Source organism: Dromiciops gliroides, chromosome 1 (assembly GCF_019393635.1).
Source record: "Dromiciops gliroides isolate mDroGli1 chromosome 1, mDroGli1.pri, whole genome shotgun sequence".
Classification (NCBI taxonomy): domain Eukaryota; kingdom Metazoa; phylum Chordata; class Mammalia; order Microbiotheria; family Microbiotheriidae; genus Dromiciops; species Dromiciops gliroides.
Genome location: NC_057861.1, coordinates 340026062 through 340044476, shown reverse-complemented (window position 1 = coordinate 340044476; position 18415 = coordinate 340026062). Strand labels below are relative to the sequence as shown.

General features: G+C 36.8%; 1 protein-coding gene and 1 pseudogene across 1 annotated transcript; one reads left to right on the top strand and one right to left on the bottom strand.

Moving 5' to 3' along the window:
- Positions 1–845: 845 nt before the first annotated feature.
- Positions 846–18165, bottom strand: NDUFS6 (NADH:ubiquinone oxidoreductase subunit S6). Its single transcript, XM_043963880.1, has 4 exons — positions 17988–18165; positions 16038–16091; positions 2114–2236; positions 846–969 (listed from the first exon to the last, which is right to left on the bottom strand). The coding sequence occupies exons 1-4, from the start codon at positions 18129–18131 to the stop codon at positions 898–900; spliced, it is 393 nt and encodes a 130-aa protein (XP_043819815.1). The 5' UTR covers positions 18132–18165; the 3' UTR covers positions 846–897.
- Positions 11271–13366, top strand: LOC122725292 (annotated as a pseudogene).
- Positions 18166–18415: the final 250 nt, after the last annotated feature.

Sequence of the window (18415 nt, the reverse complement as noted above, 5' to 3'; positions counted from 1 at the left end):
TTTTTGCAGGGCAATGAGGATTAAGTGGCTTGCCCAGGGTCACACAGCTAGTAAGTGTCAAGTGTCTGAGGCTGGATTTGAACTCAGGTCCTCCTGAATCCAGGGCTGGTGCTTTATCCACTGTGCCACCTAGCTGCCCTATACTTTTTATTTTGTTTTTAATTAATAAAGTATTTTATTTTTTTCCCTGTTACATGTAAAGATAGTTCTCAACTTTTGTTTATACAAGCTTTCCAATTTCAGATTTTTCTCCCTCCCCCCTCCCCTAGACAGCAGGTAATCTGATATAGGTTATATATATTTTTGTGTGTGTGCGTGTGTGTATATATATAGATATATGTAATAACATTAAACATATTTCTGCATTAGTCATGTTATAAGAGAAAAATCAGAGCAATGACGAAAAACCTCAAAATAGAAAAACATCAGGACCAAAAACAAAAGAAATAGTATGGTTCATTCAGCATCTACTTCACAGTTTTTTGGTTTTTTTTCCTGGATTTGGAGATCCTCTTCTATCATGAGTTCCTATACTTTCTTTTAAAATGCAGTTAAAGGGGACAGCTAGGTAGTGCAGTGGATAGAGCACTGGCCCTGGAGTCAGGAGGACCTGGGTTCAAATCCGACCTCAGACACTTAACACTTACTAGCTGTGTGACCCTGGGCAAGTTACTTAACCCCAATTGCCTCACTTAAAAAAAAAAAAAATGCAGTTAAAGGACTGTATTTCATTGCTGGGGGAAAGAAATCACCTTAAACAAATTACATTCAACAATTATATTTTATTCATAGAATATTTTAAGACAAAGCTTATGTTTTTTGATTCTTAAATAAGCATTTTTTTAAAAAATCCTTACATGCAGATAATTATACAAGGCCCAAAGAATATAACTGGTTTCAGTGGTGGTGGTGTTGTTGTTTAAACTGAAGTCCACAATACCCACATGTCCCAGTTTTAGTCTCTTTGTCCTGTAAAAAAGAAAAAACAAACTCTAAACACAATCACTATTTTTTTGCTACAACTTTATTTATGAAAAGTCCTCTAAAAACTAGTTAATAAGTTGCTGAAGTTCATGAAATTAAAAATTAACTTTACAAAGCTTTATATATGACCAGGTATTCAAAGGGGTAAGTTGTTTTTGCATTTCTCTAATCGATGATTTAGAGCATGTTTTCATATGACTCTGTATATGTGTATATATATATATGTGTGTGTGTCTATCTATAGATACACACACACACATACACACATACACACACACACATATATATACATACCCCTTTGATTTCTTCACTGAAAAACTGTCTGTTTGTGTCCTTTGTCTGAAAAAAGTTCGCTATATTTGAGATATGAGAACTTTCTCTAAGAAACTGTATATGAAATTCCCATCCATTACCCAACCCCTGCCAATTTTCTGCTCTCCTTCTTATCTTGGCTACACTGGTTTTATTAGTACTAAACCTTTTTAATTCAATGTAATCAAAATTATCCACTTTACATTTCACAATGCTCTCTATCTCTTGTTTATTCATAAATCTTCTCCTATCCATTAGTCTGATAGTTAATATGTTCCATGTTCTTTTAATTATGATATTTTTATATCTAAGTTATGTATCCATTTTGACACTATTCTTACAAAAATATTTTCTAAACATCATCCACACTAAGGATTATTCATGAATTTAGAAGGAAATCTATTCACTCTGCCACTCAGTTCATCTTATGGCTGCTTTCTTTCCTGTCTAAACTTCCTGAAAAATCTTTTTCCTGTTATCTCCACATTTTTCTTGATACCTTTACAGAATCTAATAAATCTCCCAGTCTAATAAATTAGTTATATATGCAAAGTGCAGAGGAGGGGCTAGCATAGTGGTATATATCTACAAAGGTACAGAGCTGTAAGTGAGAAGTAGACTAGGTAGGTAGACAGAAAACTATACATAGCCTGGTAGATGAGATATAAATTAAACAGATGAGTCTGAAATGCCAAATGGTTAGAAAAAAAAGACTGTGAATCAGTAAGGCAGGTGAGTCACAAACAAAGCAATCAAAGAATACTTAACAGCTACTTAAAATGTAAGCACAATAAAAGGCCAAAGTAGAATACATTACCAAGTTTATATATACTTTTGGATGACCCAGCGCTCCTCCTCCACCATCACATGATATTACTCGACTTTCCACTTGACTCACTGGTTGCTCTGCTATCAAATCAATTGCAAAGTTTTCATTTACCTGAAGTGTGGGGGAAAAATAGTTTGATTTAAAAAAAATATATACCACTGAAACAGGAATTTTGAAACCTCTCCAAGTGGTGGCTAACCTTCTAGTGATAAGCCTTTTTACACTTAGATAGCCTAGTCCTAAGGTGACCAGCAAACCAGCTATCATTAGATCTATCTTCAAAATATTTCCAGCTTAGTAAAGCCTACCAGAATCTGTCCTCCATTATTATGGCCTTCAAAAGTACAAGGTCAGCCTCCCATCCATGATGAGGCAGTAGAGTAGGACTTTAGTGGAATAACTATATCATTCTATAAATACTGTCAGTTTCAAATAAAAAATGCAAATTTTTAGTATTTGTGGTTTTTTTATTTTACAAATGTTGGGAAGATAGTTATGACAACTATTATGAGTGTCAATGTCTATAAAAAGTATTTTTAGGGCAAAAAAAAAATTCTTTTACCCTAATTTGGTAGGATCTCAAAAGGAAAATGTGAATACTTAAATATTTTAGAGACAAAAACGTGCTTGCTCAAAAAATAAATAAACAACATACAACTTTTCACATAAGAATGTCAACTGTTTATCTGTACTGATTAAAACATTTTTTCCTCAGGGAATAGATTTTGTTTCACACCTTGACTTTTTAAATCTAAAATAAATGATCCAGTATGGTTAGTGAATAAATTATTCTATTTAATCAAATATTCTGGTTAGAATAGTACCAAACATCAGGGGCAGCTAGATGGCACAGTGGATAAAGCACCGGCCCGGGATTCAGGAGGACCTGAGTTCAAATCCGACCTCAAACCCTTGACACTTTCTGGCTGTGTGACCCTGGGCAAGTCACTTAACCCTCATTGCCCCCACCAAAAAATTAAAAAAAAAAAAAAAGAATAGTACCATACATGAAACACCAATTTTATAATATACATGAAATAGCAATTTTCAAAAGTTCTAATTTAATAAAACTGTATGTAAAGTGGTTTATTCCTTGACTTATAATGGCTTTTGGACAAAAGAAAGAAAAAAAGTTTTACCTGACCACTTAGAAATTACAAATGCCCCAAATGAATCTTTTTTTCATTTCACAGGCCTCAAGGTCATCACTATAAATATTAAATATCACTTTATTGTAGATTTACAGAAATTCAGATTAAGAGCTGTAATTAACAGAAGGTTAGATAGCTGAGTACACCTAAAACTGCCCAAGGTTAAGGATAACTGCTTTTATTTTAAAAAGGCAAGAGATATTTTAAGTCATTTATCACCTCCCCCAAATTGCCCCCCAAAACTTTAATAAGTTTTTATAACAATTTATAAAATATTAACCTAGAATGAAAAGGTCAGGTGGTATCATCAAAAGGTATCTACCTTTCTATATCATTTTACAAGCTAGAAAATCCCAGTCCTCTGGAACAGGCACTGAAATGAATGAATTTAAATCTTCTTATTTATTTACGGTATAAAGGACAGACCACTGATAAAACATTGGATAAACATAATTTTTTAGATCATAAATAAGTAAAAAGGCAAGCACATTTTACTTAGTGAATAGAAAAAAGAAGGCAGACTGAGGGAGAGATGTGTGGAGGAGCTTAACTTTCCTTTATTCCTTCATGAAAGATGTAATTTCAGGAGTTGGCAAACTGTCAGGGAAGAAGGTGTTCTGGCAGAACAAAGCTTAAGGCTTGGAGGCAGGAGTAATATAATAACAGAGTATTAAGTAAATCTTTGGAGAACGAATAAAAAGATAATCAGTTGGGGCAGATAGATGGCGCAGTGGATAAAGCACCAGTCCTGGATTCAGGAGGACCTGAGTTCAAATTTGGCCTAAAACACTTGACACTAACTAGCTGTGTGACTCTGGGCAAGTCACTTAACCCTCATTACCCCAGTTTTTTAAAAAAAAGGAATCAGCTGAAGAGCAGGACAATGGTTGATCGAATTATTTAAGGTGACATAAGAGTTTGTTATTACAAGTAATTGATTTATAGAGAACTTTAAGGTTTATAAGACTCCATGCTATAAAATGCAAAGCTTGCTTGTTATTCATAAAGTAAATAATAGCATATCTAAAATGATGATCATAATTATAATAGCAGCTGGTTTTTTTGCATAATATTTTAAGATTTACAAAGCACTTCACATACAATCACATTTTCATTTGATCCTCAGGACAAGGGGAGGAATTAGGTGCTATTATCACCTCTGTTTTATAAGGAAACTGAGGCTCAGGGAGATTAAGTAACTGATCCAAGGTCATACATGAAGTAAATGTCTTTAGAAAGATTCAATCTCAAGTACTCCTGACTCAAAGGTGTTCAGAGTTCTGGCGACTCTGTCACACTGCTTCTCTAAATCCAACAATGGGACTTTAGAAGGTAAGTGGTTTGATCAAACAAAAAAGAGCCAGAAGACAAATCAGTTTTGTGAAAGACTGCAGGGAAGTATGAAGCAGAGGTTTCATTTTCCAATAAGAGATAGCCACAGTGCAGATTAAGTCTATGGATATGAAAGGAAGCAGTGGATCTGGGATGTGTTACTGAGGATCACACAGCAGGATAAAGCAAGAAAAGATGGATGGAGCAAAAAGGACAGTGACACTTTCAAAATGACTGAGGTTTCTAGACTCAGAAAGATGGTGATAAGGCAGGAGAGGGTAGAAAATGAGAAGATTTGCCTTGGACATATTTGAGTTGGTGATAAGATATCCCACTTGAGATGTCTTATGACAAGTGCGATTAGGCTACAGAGTAGAGACATAGGCTTGTGTGTTTTCCACATATTGATTGATAATAGCTGAACCTTCATGGAAGACAACTAGGGAAAAAGCGGCAGTCATCTACTGATACAGATCTCAGTAAAGGCCAGAAAGTATACTGAAACAAAAGAGAAAGTTTATTGAACACACTGCAAATACCACATAGAAATGGAAGAGGAGAAAATGGCATAAGATATATATACACTGAATACAGGAATATTAAGGCTAAGAAGGCTGGCAAGTGTTCTGGTAATATAGCATGCTGAACAAAGGACTTGAAAAAGAATATTTAGAACCACTGCAATCTTGTATTCAACATTAAATAAAACTGTCATTTTAAAACAACATCTTGAGAATTTTTGCAAAGTCCTATGTCAACAGTGTCAAATTTGTTATGACTACAGATAGACTGAAAAAGAAAATGAGGAAGTTTTATGCATAAAACAGTGAGAGGCTAAGTATTTCAATAATGCTCTAAAAGTTGTGTGTGATGCCAGGACAAAAAATATTTGCCTAGTACAAAATATTTTTCTCCAATCTAATTTAAATTGTCTATTATATTTTGGTAGGCAGGTGAACATGAAAAATACATGGTTTCAGGAACTAAACTTATCTAGTTTAAAAAAAAAATCTACTCACTAGTTGACAGGAAATAATTCCATGATAACCAACAGAACATATATATATATATGTTCTATATTCCTATAATTCCTCAGACTAATTGCCCTGTGAGCTAGTCCCATTCCTTCTCAGTTTTCCCATCCTCTCATATTTTCCTCACTTTTAACTCTACACCTTGCACTCTTCTACAGAGAATATTCACCTCTGATTTCTTTCCAACTTAGTATTTTACTCGCCAGATCAAAAACACCAATCACCTCCAGCCAAGGTCACACATTAGCAGCAGAATTGGGATTAAAACTGAGGTCAAATGGAATAAAGAACTTCCCATTTAGGGAATGTTAGAACATTGACTGTATAAGAGTGGCAAGGTATATTTTGCAATCTCCTTACTTGGTACGGAGCTTTCTTTGTTTGAAATGTATAAAAAGTCAATTCTCCTTCCATTCAGAGAGACAGTTTCCATCATGACTTTCTCTGGGTCATGTATTCCTCTTTCCTAATAAATCCATTTTACAAGGGAAAAAAAAAAGAGTGGCAAGGTATAAATTCCCTCTATATTAATTTACTTTAGTAAAGTTGAAAATTGCTAAGAAATGTCAAATGACCATGGATCAAAACTCCTCTTCCTTAACTATAGAAAAATGTTCTGATAATTCTCCCCTTCTATTATAGAGTAAAAGTGCTCCACTCCCCCCAAAAAAGGAATAGGCAAGTACAATAAATCCAAAACCAATATAGTACTATTTAACTTTTATAGTCTTGCTAATGTTAGGTAAATAGAGCTATCCTTAAGTTATTTGTTAAACCAGTCGATTGTTTCTGAAGATACACATACACACACACATATGTATTTGAAATAAAACTATCCCACCATATATAGACAAATACAAGGTTTTAGAGAAGTATAAAAGTATGTTAAAGCACTCTGCAATTTGTAATTTACCATTATCATTTATAAGCTTTCTTCTTAAAGTTCAATTTCAAGGTGAAAGAATTTATGATAAAATGCAGTTACAATAAAACAAAAATATCAAGTTGTGTAGCATTATACTAATGCTGTATTACATGGTCTTTTAAACAGAATATATTTGTTGACAGTCTTGTCTCTCCCCTTACAGTGACATCCTTATAGTGTGGTATGAAATGAGTGATGTACTGTTCACCTCTGCTACTGATGGACAAAGCAACTAACCATACAAATGAAGGCTTATAGTTTAAATAATACAATTCCTAAATAAGTGACAAAAATGTCACACAGGCCACACTAACAAATAGATCGGCACCAATCATGGCAGTTAAAGAGACCTAGCCATCTCCTTGAGGGAAGGGCATCTGATGCCTTGACATTTCTGACTGACAAAGGGCATACACTACTGTCATTTATTGCAGTACATCTGAAGGGAAATCATGACCCTCCAATTATTAATGTCTGGTTCCTGAAATTCAGTTCAACTGAAAGAATGTAAAGAACGAAGCAACAAAAACACATCCATCTATAATCTGAAAAATGTTATTAGATGCTAATGGCACGTCAAAATAATAATGTTTTTAAAAGCTTCAATTTTATTTACTATCACTAAGGAAATTTTAACAGAAAAAAATTATTTTATGAGTACTATTAATGGATTGAATGTCATATGCCTTAAATATTTCTGATTAGCTTGAAGCAATGGCTAAGGCTTTTTCTAAGCATGTGACAAATCATGTACCTTCCACACTATCCAACTTCTGCTTTATAGCAAGAAAAATACTTCTCTGCTTTGCATATCGCTAACAAAGAAAGCCTTAAAGCCATGCTTTTGTCTTCTTTTTAATTACAAGTTAAACATATGAAGTAGTTAATGCTAAAATTTCCCCACTGTTAAAAGGCAGGACTTTGACTCAAATGATAGTTTTTAGAGATAGCAATTGCTGGGTAATGTTTGCTGTCAAATTCAAATCCTACCAAAAAAGATGAAGCAGAGGGGTGAAATCATGATTTAAGAGTCTACAGAAACAACTAAACAACAAAAGATCAATGCTAAAGCTAAAGTGAAAAGTAAGGTAGATCAACCACAAAACTCTAAAATACTAAACTGTCTCATAAAAATTTGAAAACTCCTGATTCTCATTAACTTAAGTTTACAATAAATGAGTTAAACTGTATTTTAAAATTAAATAAGTTTAAATCCTCAATGAATACTGATTTTTAAAATACAGATATACCTATTATTTATAGCTATACTTTCATGAAAACTAATTTTATGATAAAAACTATGATTCCTTACAGAAATTAATTTTCAACTGGAACAGTTTAGAAGATAATTCAAAAGAGGGGTGAGCTGAAGTATTTGTACTGACTTGTTCCAACTGGCTTTGAGGGACAGAGAATTCAGTGATTATCTTACTGGCACCTAGCAAGAGAAAGTATTAAAAAAATGGAAGGAAGGGAGGGACAGAGGGAGGGAGAGAAACAGTTAGGGTTAGGGTTAGGGTTAGAAGTCCTGGAACTACCATGAAGGATAAAATTAAAGGACACCTTAGATAGCTTACTGACTAAGCCACTAGTTTTAGGAACCTTGGGGTTTATGAATTCATATTTTCAAATACTTTCCTTTGGGTCCTGGAGAGTAAATACATTTTTCTTCTACCCCCATTATTTTTGTTGGATCAGTCTTTGAAAGCAAGCAAGAGACAAAAATTCATTATTATTCACAGATTTTAAAAATGAAGATACTTGTGCATTCTTACTTTAACCAGACAAATCAAAACTTTCATCTTAAGAGGAGCATTTAAGGGGAGATAATGGAACACAGGCTCAAAGAAATGAAAAAGCCTAAACATAAAACCCTCTACATTTATACAGTGCTCACTATGTGTCATGGGTGTGCTAAGCACTGTACAGGCACCACTCCACTGAATCCTTACAACCCTGGGAGGTAAAGTGCTCTTATGATTCCTATTTTACAGACAAGGAAAGGATGCAAAGGCCATAACTTGCCCAGGGTCACAGAGCTTGTAAGAGTCAAAGACAAACTAGAATTCAGGTCATCCTGACTCCAGGCCCAGCACCGTATCCAGCACAATGCCTGCTATTTAATTAACTGGCCACTTGGCATGTATACTACAAAAAGATTGTCACATGGATTCAAACACACATTTAATTATATTCTTAATATCCTAACAATATAAACTATTTTGATGTTTGCCATTAAAATGAATGGGAGAATGAGGAAATCACCTGATGAATAGCACTGAATTATCTTAACTCTGTTATAGGTGATGGGTGACTATCATTAGGTAACTTTCAAGCTAGGGCAGTAAAATGGGTGAAGACACAAAATAGACAAGCAGCATGGAACTAATCCAAATTATACTACCTTCTCAGTGAGGAAACTTGGTGACACACAAGATTGAGAAAATGTAGCAACAGTGGTAGCAGCAGAAATGGTAATGCTGCTGGTAGTAGTAATAGTAGTAGTAATAATACTAATACATTTATAGTCTTGGAAAATATGAGATCTTACAAATATAAATCAGGACTTCTATTTTACAAAGAAGGAAACAAGCTTGAAGGCAAAGTGGACTTTATCTATAGTAGTATATATTAGCAGGTGAAAGAGGCCGAGATGGTTTCTTGGCTCTTTCAGTCTCCCCACATCGTCAGAATAGTTTTGTATCAGTAAAACTCAATTAAAACAAATATACACAACAAATGACCATAGACAAAATAAGTGTAAGAAAGAAGAGCAAAAAGTAATTAAGAATAATCAATATTGGGGCAGCTAGGTGGCGCAGTGGATAGAGCACTGGCCCTGGAGTCAGGAGTACCTGAGTTCAAATCCAGTCTCAGATACGTAACACTTACTAGCTGTGTGACCCTGGGCAAGTCACTTAACCTCAACTGCCTCACTAAAAAAATAAAAAAAGAATAATCAGCATCGTGATGTCACATCTTATTCAGAAGGCTTAGGAACACAAAAACCAGTTACCAGAATGATGTGGAATTCATTGTTTCCACAACTGTCTATTGTCTACTCTGTGATGAGAAATATGGTAAGTACTATGGGAGAGCCAAAGTACAAGAAAAAGTACCTATGTTCCAGGGGTAGCTAGGTGGCGCAGTGGATAAAGCACCAGCCCTGGATAGATCAAATCTGGCCTCAAACACTTGACACTTACTTGCTGTGTGATCCTGGGAAAATCACTTAACCCTTATTGCCCCACAAAAAAAAGAAAGAAAGAAAGAAAAAAGGGGAAAAAAAGGGGGAAAAAAAGGAAAAAAAAAGTATCTATGTTCCAAGAACTCTCACTGGAAAAATAAAATATGCATACATATTTAAACTAGCAGTACATAATTAAATATCAAATGAATGGCAAAAGCAAATACTATCAAAATTGAGAAGGTGGAAATTACTATAGAATGGTATGATAATAACTAACATTTATATAATGCTTTAAGATTTACAAACATCTTTACATATATTATCTCATTTGATCCTCAAAACAACCCTGTGAGATAGATACAAATAGGGATCATCACCCCTAATTTACAAATGAGGAAACAAAAAACCACAGAGATTAGGTGAATTGTACATGGTTCCACACCTACTAAGTACTGGAGGTAAGATTCAAATTTGGGCCTCTCAACTTAAAATACGATGGTCTTTCTACTAACTAACTGCATATGTATAGTTGGGGTACAAATGAAAAAAGCTTCATGGACTACATGAATTTTAAAACATGAAGAGTATTTAAAAAGTAAAGAGAAAAGGAATTCCAGGTAAGGAATAACAAGATAAGAAAAGATTTAGAGGCAAGAATAAACATGGAATGATTTCAATGGCATAAAGGAAATCCCATGGGGGCAGCGAGGTGGCACAGTGGATAAAGCACAGGCCCTGGATTCAGGAGGACCTGAGTTCAAATCCAGCCTCAGACACTTGACACTTATTAGCTGTGTGACCCTGGGCAAGTCACTTAACCTTCATGGGAGGGGGGTGTGAATCAGGAAATCCCATGTTAGGAAACTCCCTCTACCAAATCCAAATGGCATCTTTTCTGCTAGCTGCCTCAGAGAACCACCTAAGGCACTGAGAGTTTAAGTGTTCTGCCCTTGGTCACAAAACCAATGTGTCAGAAGCAAGACTTCAATCCATGGCTCCCTACCTTTGAAGTCAGCTCTCAAGGTCACTACATTGAAGAATGAAAAATGACATTCAAAAATGAGAAGTAAAGCTGGGCTGTAATTATTCATGTTGGAAAACAGGCATATCTGGCCTAAGGTCATTAATTCCTTGAAAACATAGATTAAATCCCATTACAGAAAGGAGTTTCAGAGGAAGAGTTATAAATTAGTAACTGGTTGAATTATGTTAGTTTTGTGACAATAAGGTGGGATTTGGTCATAATCTAGAAATGACTTTATTATGAAACGACTTTTTTTTTAAGTGCAAACCAGTGATCCTAACAAAGGCAGTTCCCTGGGAAGAAAATGCCCAACCAAGGAGATCAGCAACTATTCTGAAACAACTTTTAGAACTGCCTGGAACATGTATGTTAAGTGACTCGCCCAGAATCACAGTCAGTTCAGCCAAGGCAGAATTTGAACCCAGGTTTCTTGACTCTCAGGCCAAATGTCTATACACCACAGTATGTTAAAATACATGAAATGACATAGGGTGGGGCAATGAGGGGTGAAACACGTGTAAGAGAAGAGTAGATAAGCTCTCTACAGAAGACTGTAGAGATCACAAGATCAACAAATAAACTTTGGAGACCTACACTCTTTAGGAACAAGGGGATAAAGAAAAAGTCAATGAAGATAAACCATAGTAAGAGATAAAAATCTGGGATAGATGAAACAAGCTTTTTTCAAAGTAATGAAGATAAATGTTTGGAACTGGAAGAAGATAGATGTTAGAGAAAGTTATTTAGACAAGACTTTCTAGGCTGAGCTGTAATGGTTGCTGGAAGTCTAACCTTGAGACAAATGCAAACTCCTCTCGCTTCCCCTATGGGCCAGCAACCTCCTGCAACTTCCCTCCTTGCTTTTCTCCCAGTGTTGAACACAACACTGTCCACCAATGAAAATGCTAACTCACCAGCCATCTCAGCTTAATAGGTTTAAGAACGAAGGGAAAGACAGCACAGAAATGAAGTGCCAGCATACTGAAGTGAATACAGAACTGAGGAAAGCTAAAAAAGATAAGCAGATGCTGAAAAGAAGTAATGTCAGGACTTTTCCTGATGATGCTACTTCTCCTCTGCAAGAAAACTGAAATAACCAGGGATCTGTGCTTTGGTCTGTTGAAGAAATTGTCAAAGGTATAAAGAGTAATAATCTGGAGGTTCAACTTCCAGCTACTCAAACTGCTAGGAAACTCCTTTCTAGGGAAAAACAGCCTCCCATAAATCAAAGAATTGATACTGGTATGATTCCAAAGCTTGTAGGCTTCTTGGGCAGGACAGACTGTAATCCTTTTCAATTTGAATCTGCTTGGGCACTTACTAACACAGCTTCTGGAACATCAGCCCAAAACAAGGCTGTGGTAGATGGACAGGCTATACCTGTATTCATTGCCCTGTTTGCCTCTCCCCAGATTCACATCAGTGAACAGGCAGTGTGGGCTCTGGGAAACACTGCAGGTGATGGATCAGCCTACAGAAAATTGGTTATCAAGTATAGTACAAAAGACCCTCTTTTAGCTCTTCCTACAGTTCCTGATATATCTTCATTAGCACATGGCTTCTTAAGAAATCTGACCAGGATGCCCCCAACAGAAGCTTTTGAGCAAATTCTTCCTATCTTACTTCGCCTTTTACATCATGATGATCCAAAAGTTTTGGCAGACATCTGTTGGGCCATTTCCTACCTCACAGGTGGCTCAAATGACAGGACTGAAGTGGCTGTGAAAACCAGAGTTGTCACACAGCTAGTGAAACTTCTGTGAATTGCCAATAGCAACTCCTTCCTTATGGGCTATAGGAAACATGGTCACTGAGAAAGATGAACAAACTCAGACTGTAATAGATTGAGGAATGCTTGTTGTCTTTCCTAGCCTGTTTGTTCATCCCAAAAACCAATATCCAAAAAGAGGCTGCTTGACCCACGTCAAACATCATAGCTGGCTGTCAGGACCAAATACAGCAAGTTGTGAATCATGGATTAGTTCCATACTTGGTTGGAATACTGTCAAAGGGAAACTTTAAGTCACAGAAAGAAGCTGTATGGGCTGTCACAAACTACACAAATGGTGGCACAATTGAACAGATTACGTATCTTGTCCAAAAGGGAATTCTGGAACCCTTAATCAACCTCTTGTCTGCAAAAGATGTCAAAATTGTCCTGATTATTTTGTATGCAATTTCAACTATTTTTCTGGCTGCTGAAAAACTAAATGAAACTGGAAAACTGTATCCTGATTGAAGAATATGGAGGTCTAGACAGAATTGAAGCACTTTAGTCCCATGAAAATGAAATGGAAACAGTATATAAGGCTTCCTCAAACTTAAATGAAAAGTATTTTTCTGCAGAGGAAGAAGAGCAAAATGTACCAGAATCTAGCTCTGATAGCTATACCTTCCAGATTCAAGATGGCACATCTGGGACCTTTGACGTTAGATTTTACAGTCAAAACTTTCAAGTCTTGTGTGCCTTATTCTTGGTATAATTTTATCTGTCTCTCCACTAAGATCTTTTTTTTGTTTGTTTGTTTTTGTTTTTTAAGTGAGGCAATTGGGGTTAAGTGACTTGCCCAGTGTCACACAGCTAGTAAGTGTTAAGTGTCTCAGGCCAGATTTGAACTCAGGTACTCCTGACTCCAGGGCCAGTGCTCTATCCACTGCGCCATCTAGCTGCCCCCACTAAGATCTTTTTTAAAATGTGATTTTAATGTAGCACTAATGCATACTTGAACAGTTTGAACTGTGTACATACTGCAGAAAACTTTTATCCTCAATATAGAGTTCTTATTTCTATGTGGAATTTCCTGTCTTACAGTGTCATGTAAATAAAAACTTAATTCAAAACAAAAAAGGAAGTTTTTTTGATACGTGGTCAGAGTTTTTTTGATTCGTGGCAGGCAAGAAGTGACTGTCAAGAAACCAAGTGGAAGAGAGTTGCTCTTAGAACTGGAGAAATACTTCATCTAAGACAAATACAAACTCTTCTGTTTTGCATTTAAAGCCCTTCACAATCTAATTCCAACATCTTTCCAGCTGTCTTATACGATGCTTCCTTTCATATGCTCTATAGTCTACCTAAAAAGACCTGCCTGATCTTCCTCACACATCACTCCCATTTTCCATTCCATGCCTTTGTGCAGGCTGCTCATGCTTTGAATGCACTCATTCCTCACTTCTGCCTCGTAGAACTCCTAGTTTCTTTCAAAACTCAGCTTAAGTGCCATTTTCCACAAGAAGTCTTTTCCTGACTCCAGACCCAACGCTCTAAAGAGTGTACCACCTAGCTACCTAATTAACTGATCACTTGGCTTGTATAATTCAAAAAAAAAAAACCAAACTCTCAAGGCTTCAAACATATATGTAAGTCTATCTCCAGCATCCTAAAAATACAAGCCATTTTGATGTTTGAGATCAAAATGAAAAAGGGCATGGAGGAATCACCTGCCTGAATAGCACTGAATTATCTGTTAATAGCTGACTTTCATAGCTTACTCTGAGGAGCTAAGATAGTAAAATAAGTGAAATATTCCCAGGAGTTAAGGTCTTCCCACAAAAAATAACTTATATTTACTTTGTATATACATATGTGTATGTTGCCTTTCCTGATAGAACAAAGACTACTTGAGGACAGAGCCTCCTTCATTTTTCTTCTGCTTTCCCCTGTACTTGACAAAGGACTGATATACATTAGTGCCTAACAAATGCCTGCTACTTGACTCCTAGGCACCAGGCAGCTAGGTGGATAGTGCAAGACCAGTCACAAAAAAAACTGATTTCACTGGGTATAGGACCCTGGTCACTTAATCTGTCTGCCTCAGTTTCCCCATTTGTAAAACTAGAATAACAGCACCTACCTCCCAGCATGACCTTCCCCCTTCAACTTTTCTGTTTACCTTACAATATCTGTCTCTTCTTGGTCCTATCAGAGAGAGAATAAACATTTCTATAGCACCTACTATGTGCCAGGTACTGTGCTAGGTAATTTTATCAACAGCAGAGTTGAGGAGCAGGGAAGAACAGAACTGGACGTTTTTAGCAGCTGAAGTTAGACTCCAACAGTGAATCAAGAAAAGATGAGTAGAAGAAACTGCTGAGTAGCACCTAGGACCCAGATAAATCTATACAGCATGAATCTGTGTAAATCCAAGCCTGTATACTTGTGACCTTTTTCCAGTGATGATGCTGTGGCCTACAGTCAGAGTGAATAAAGCAGACAACAATGATGATCATCATGGCAAAAGCTCAAGGTGACAAAGAACTCTGGAGTGGCAGATAAAGCAGAAGTATGGTAGCAGTCATGGAGTAGAAGAGTAACTAGAAATAAGTTAATTGGTTTTTAATAGAATGATTACAGGTGTCCTAGGGAGGACAAAAAGCTGGTTTAATAGGGATAAAAAAGATAAGGTTTAAAAGAATTAGAATGAAAATGAAAAATGGCAACAAGTTTAGGCCATTCTTTAAAGCAAGGAATTAAACATCTGAGTGCCTACTCTGTGCTGGGTACTGTGTCTGGTACTAAGGATACAAAGACAAAAACAAAACAGTTCCTGCCCTCAAATATATATCAAGAGGAGAGAAGCTACAGGTTGAGAGGCAAGGTTACAGCATATGTCAATGGCAGAAGATCTGGGTAAGAATACTGTCACTTGAAATAAGAGAGTCAAAGAGAGAAAAAGTTAAGAAAGACAGAGCCAACCCCAAACCTAAAATTCACTCACTGGTGACAAGAAATAGTATTAGGTTATATAGAAAATGAGAACTTACCTCTAACTTGTCACAATAATTTGGTCTAGACCTCGGTAAGTGTGATTCATATACTACCTCCAATATCGAAAAGTCCTTATGTCCAAATAACAAACCAACCCAACTTATTTAAGAGGAGTTAAAAAAAAAAATCATACTCCATTAGATGACTAAAATAGTAGGATTTGACAAAAAAAAAATAGGCAACAGAATTTGTGGACTTGAAAAAGCTTGCATGGTATAAAGTAGTCATTTCAGTGTATAAGTAAAACACAATTATTTTTCTTCAAATGAACAATGTATCCACCTAGACATTTCAAAAATGAAAAATGTGGCATCACTACTGCACTTCCCAAAAGATTGAATTTAACATTCTGAAGAAATGTATAATTAAAGAAATTAAATGATTCTAAGATATTCTGTGATCCTAAATGTGCAATTAAGCATATCTATTTCATTTCTCTTATTATATTAGGATTTTAAGGCTTAACTCTCTTTTGAAAGATATAAGTTTACCTCTTTCTGGCGACCAACAAAGCGAATCCTCCTGTAATCTTCTCCATCATAAACCTTTAAAAAAAAAAGTGCTTTATTTTTGCAACTTATCCTTTAAAACAATAATTTTTGTCTTACTTTAAGCATACTTGTCAAAGTAGACATTCAAGTTAAATATTACATTATGCTTCCCTGAATAATCAAATATTAATAGTACCAACTTAATTTTAAGTTTTTTAATCCCTTTCAAAACATTTACATATGTTATTTGATAAATGATCCTTGATGTTTTCTTTAATACAAGCTTAGGAACTTAATCATTACTTAAACAGTAAAAAGAATGAGTCCCCTACTCTAATGTAAGAGGAAAACTGTCCTTTAAAAAGTACACATCACTCATAAATACTTCAGTTTAAAGGAAGCTTTCCCTCAACATTTGGACACTGTAACTTAGCCAACCAAGTATGGCAAAATGGGGAAATCTGTACTTGTAAGCACACAAAATGAAAATATACACCATTGTAAAGTGCCTACTCTTTGCATCTGTTTCAATAATTTTTTAATAAGGCAACGAGGTGGTACAGTGGATAGAGTGCTGGGCCCCGAGTCAGTTCAAATCCTGTTTCATGTATTTCCTACCTGTGTGACCCTGGGCAAGTCACTTGCTCTGTCTGCCTCAATTCTCCTATCTGTAAAATGGGAGATATGACATGCCTCCCTCCCAAGGTTATAGAAATGTTCATTAATAACAATTATTGTATAGTCAAGTACCATTAAGTTACAGTTAATTTAATGAATGCAGTCAAAATAATTCAAATTATTAATTTCAATTGTTCATGTTTTAAACACCTAGATTTTATAGTTTTAACCTACAGGCCAGGTGACTTATTCAAACTTCCATTATCCACAATACAAAATTTTTAAAAATGTTTTCAGTAGAAGCTTAAATGTGTTTTTACATTCTGAAATATGTGACACTGTTCCTTCATAATCAAAATAACTGCACAGGGGATAATCAGAATGTTAGGCAAAGAACGGGCATTGAAGATTAGATTATTACAATTACACATGGGGTTACTTTTTACAATACAATAAACCTAGACCTAAACAGGTGGTCCGTTTTTACCTTTGTCGCTAAAAGCAACCTCGATTTCTAATGGTTATCAATAATTGAAAACTCAAAGGCATTTTAAAATCTTAACAGGGACACAGCATGGAAAAGGATTAATGTTCCTTCCTAAAATAAACTGATGTTTAATTCTGACGACGCTAGTATGTAATTAACTCTGAGCAAGATGGGTCCATTTTGTGAGTTGTTTTAAACAAAAGGTGGAGTAAAGGTAGTTTAAAGAGATAACAATAATAAAAAAAGCATTTATTAAGGGCTAAGTACCAGGCACCGCAGGAAATACAACACAAGCAAAAAACAAAACAAATCCAAACCGAGGTCACCCGAATGTCAAAGGTGTTAGACACTTATAAGTAGAGGACAAACAGCCTTCTCCAGTGCACGGTAGGGGCCCCCTAAGGGGGGGGGGCGTGGGATGGGGTTGTATGTCTTGTATGGAGATGGGGAGGGGGAGGTAAAAAAAAAAAAGGGCTCTGAGCTAACGGGACTCGAGAGATCGGTATACCAAGGGTGTAGAGCACGAATACGGGGCGCCCACAAGCCCGAACACGTCCTGAGCGTCAAAAACGTGTCTGGTGGGAGGAGGGGGAGGAGAGAAGAAAATAAGAGAGAAAGGCAGAAAAGGGTGAACGGGGGTTGGGGGGGGGGGAAGCGGAGAAGAGGGGATAGAAGGGGGGGAGCGAGAAGGGGCTGAGCGTCCGTCGGTCACTGGACTGTCCGTCCACGCCACAGTTCCCAGGAGTCCACAAGAAAAGTGAGGGGGGACAAGGGGTATCGGCATCAAAAGGGGGGGGGTGTAAGGAAGAACGAGAGACCCTCTTTCCTCCTCCTTCCCCCGTTACCTGGCCCGTGTGGGTAATTTTCTCCCCCGAGGGCGATATCTTCACCCCAAAACACCTGGCGGCCACAGGAAGGCCCCGGGAGGCCCCGAGGCTGCGGCTCAGAAAGCGACCGAAGGTCAGCGTCCCCGCCGCCGCCGCCGCCATCTTCCGCGGGATGACCCCGTGACCCCGTCGCTTTAACAGCGTGAAAGAACGTTCGCTTCCGTGGGTGTCCTACGCATGCGCAGACATTCGAACGGAAAGTTTGAGAGGAGAGAGGAAGGAGGAAAGAGGGGAAGGAGAAATGGGTGCGGGAGGAGATAGTGGGAGGAAGCAGTGGCCTGGGGACGGGGACGGGAAGCGTGGAAAGAAGGCGAGCGGCTTGAGTTTGAGCTCAGCTTGGCCCCTAGGGCTGGACGGACGCACCTCTTTGCCTTTCCTTGACCCTC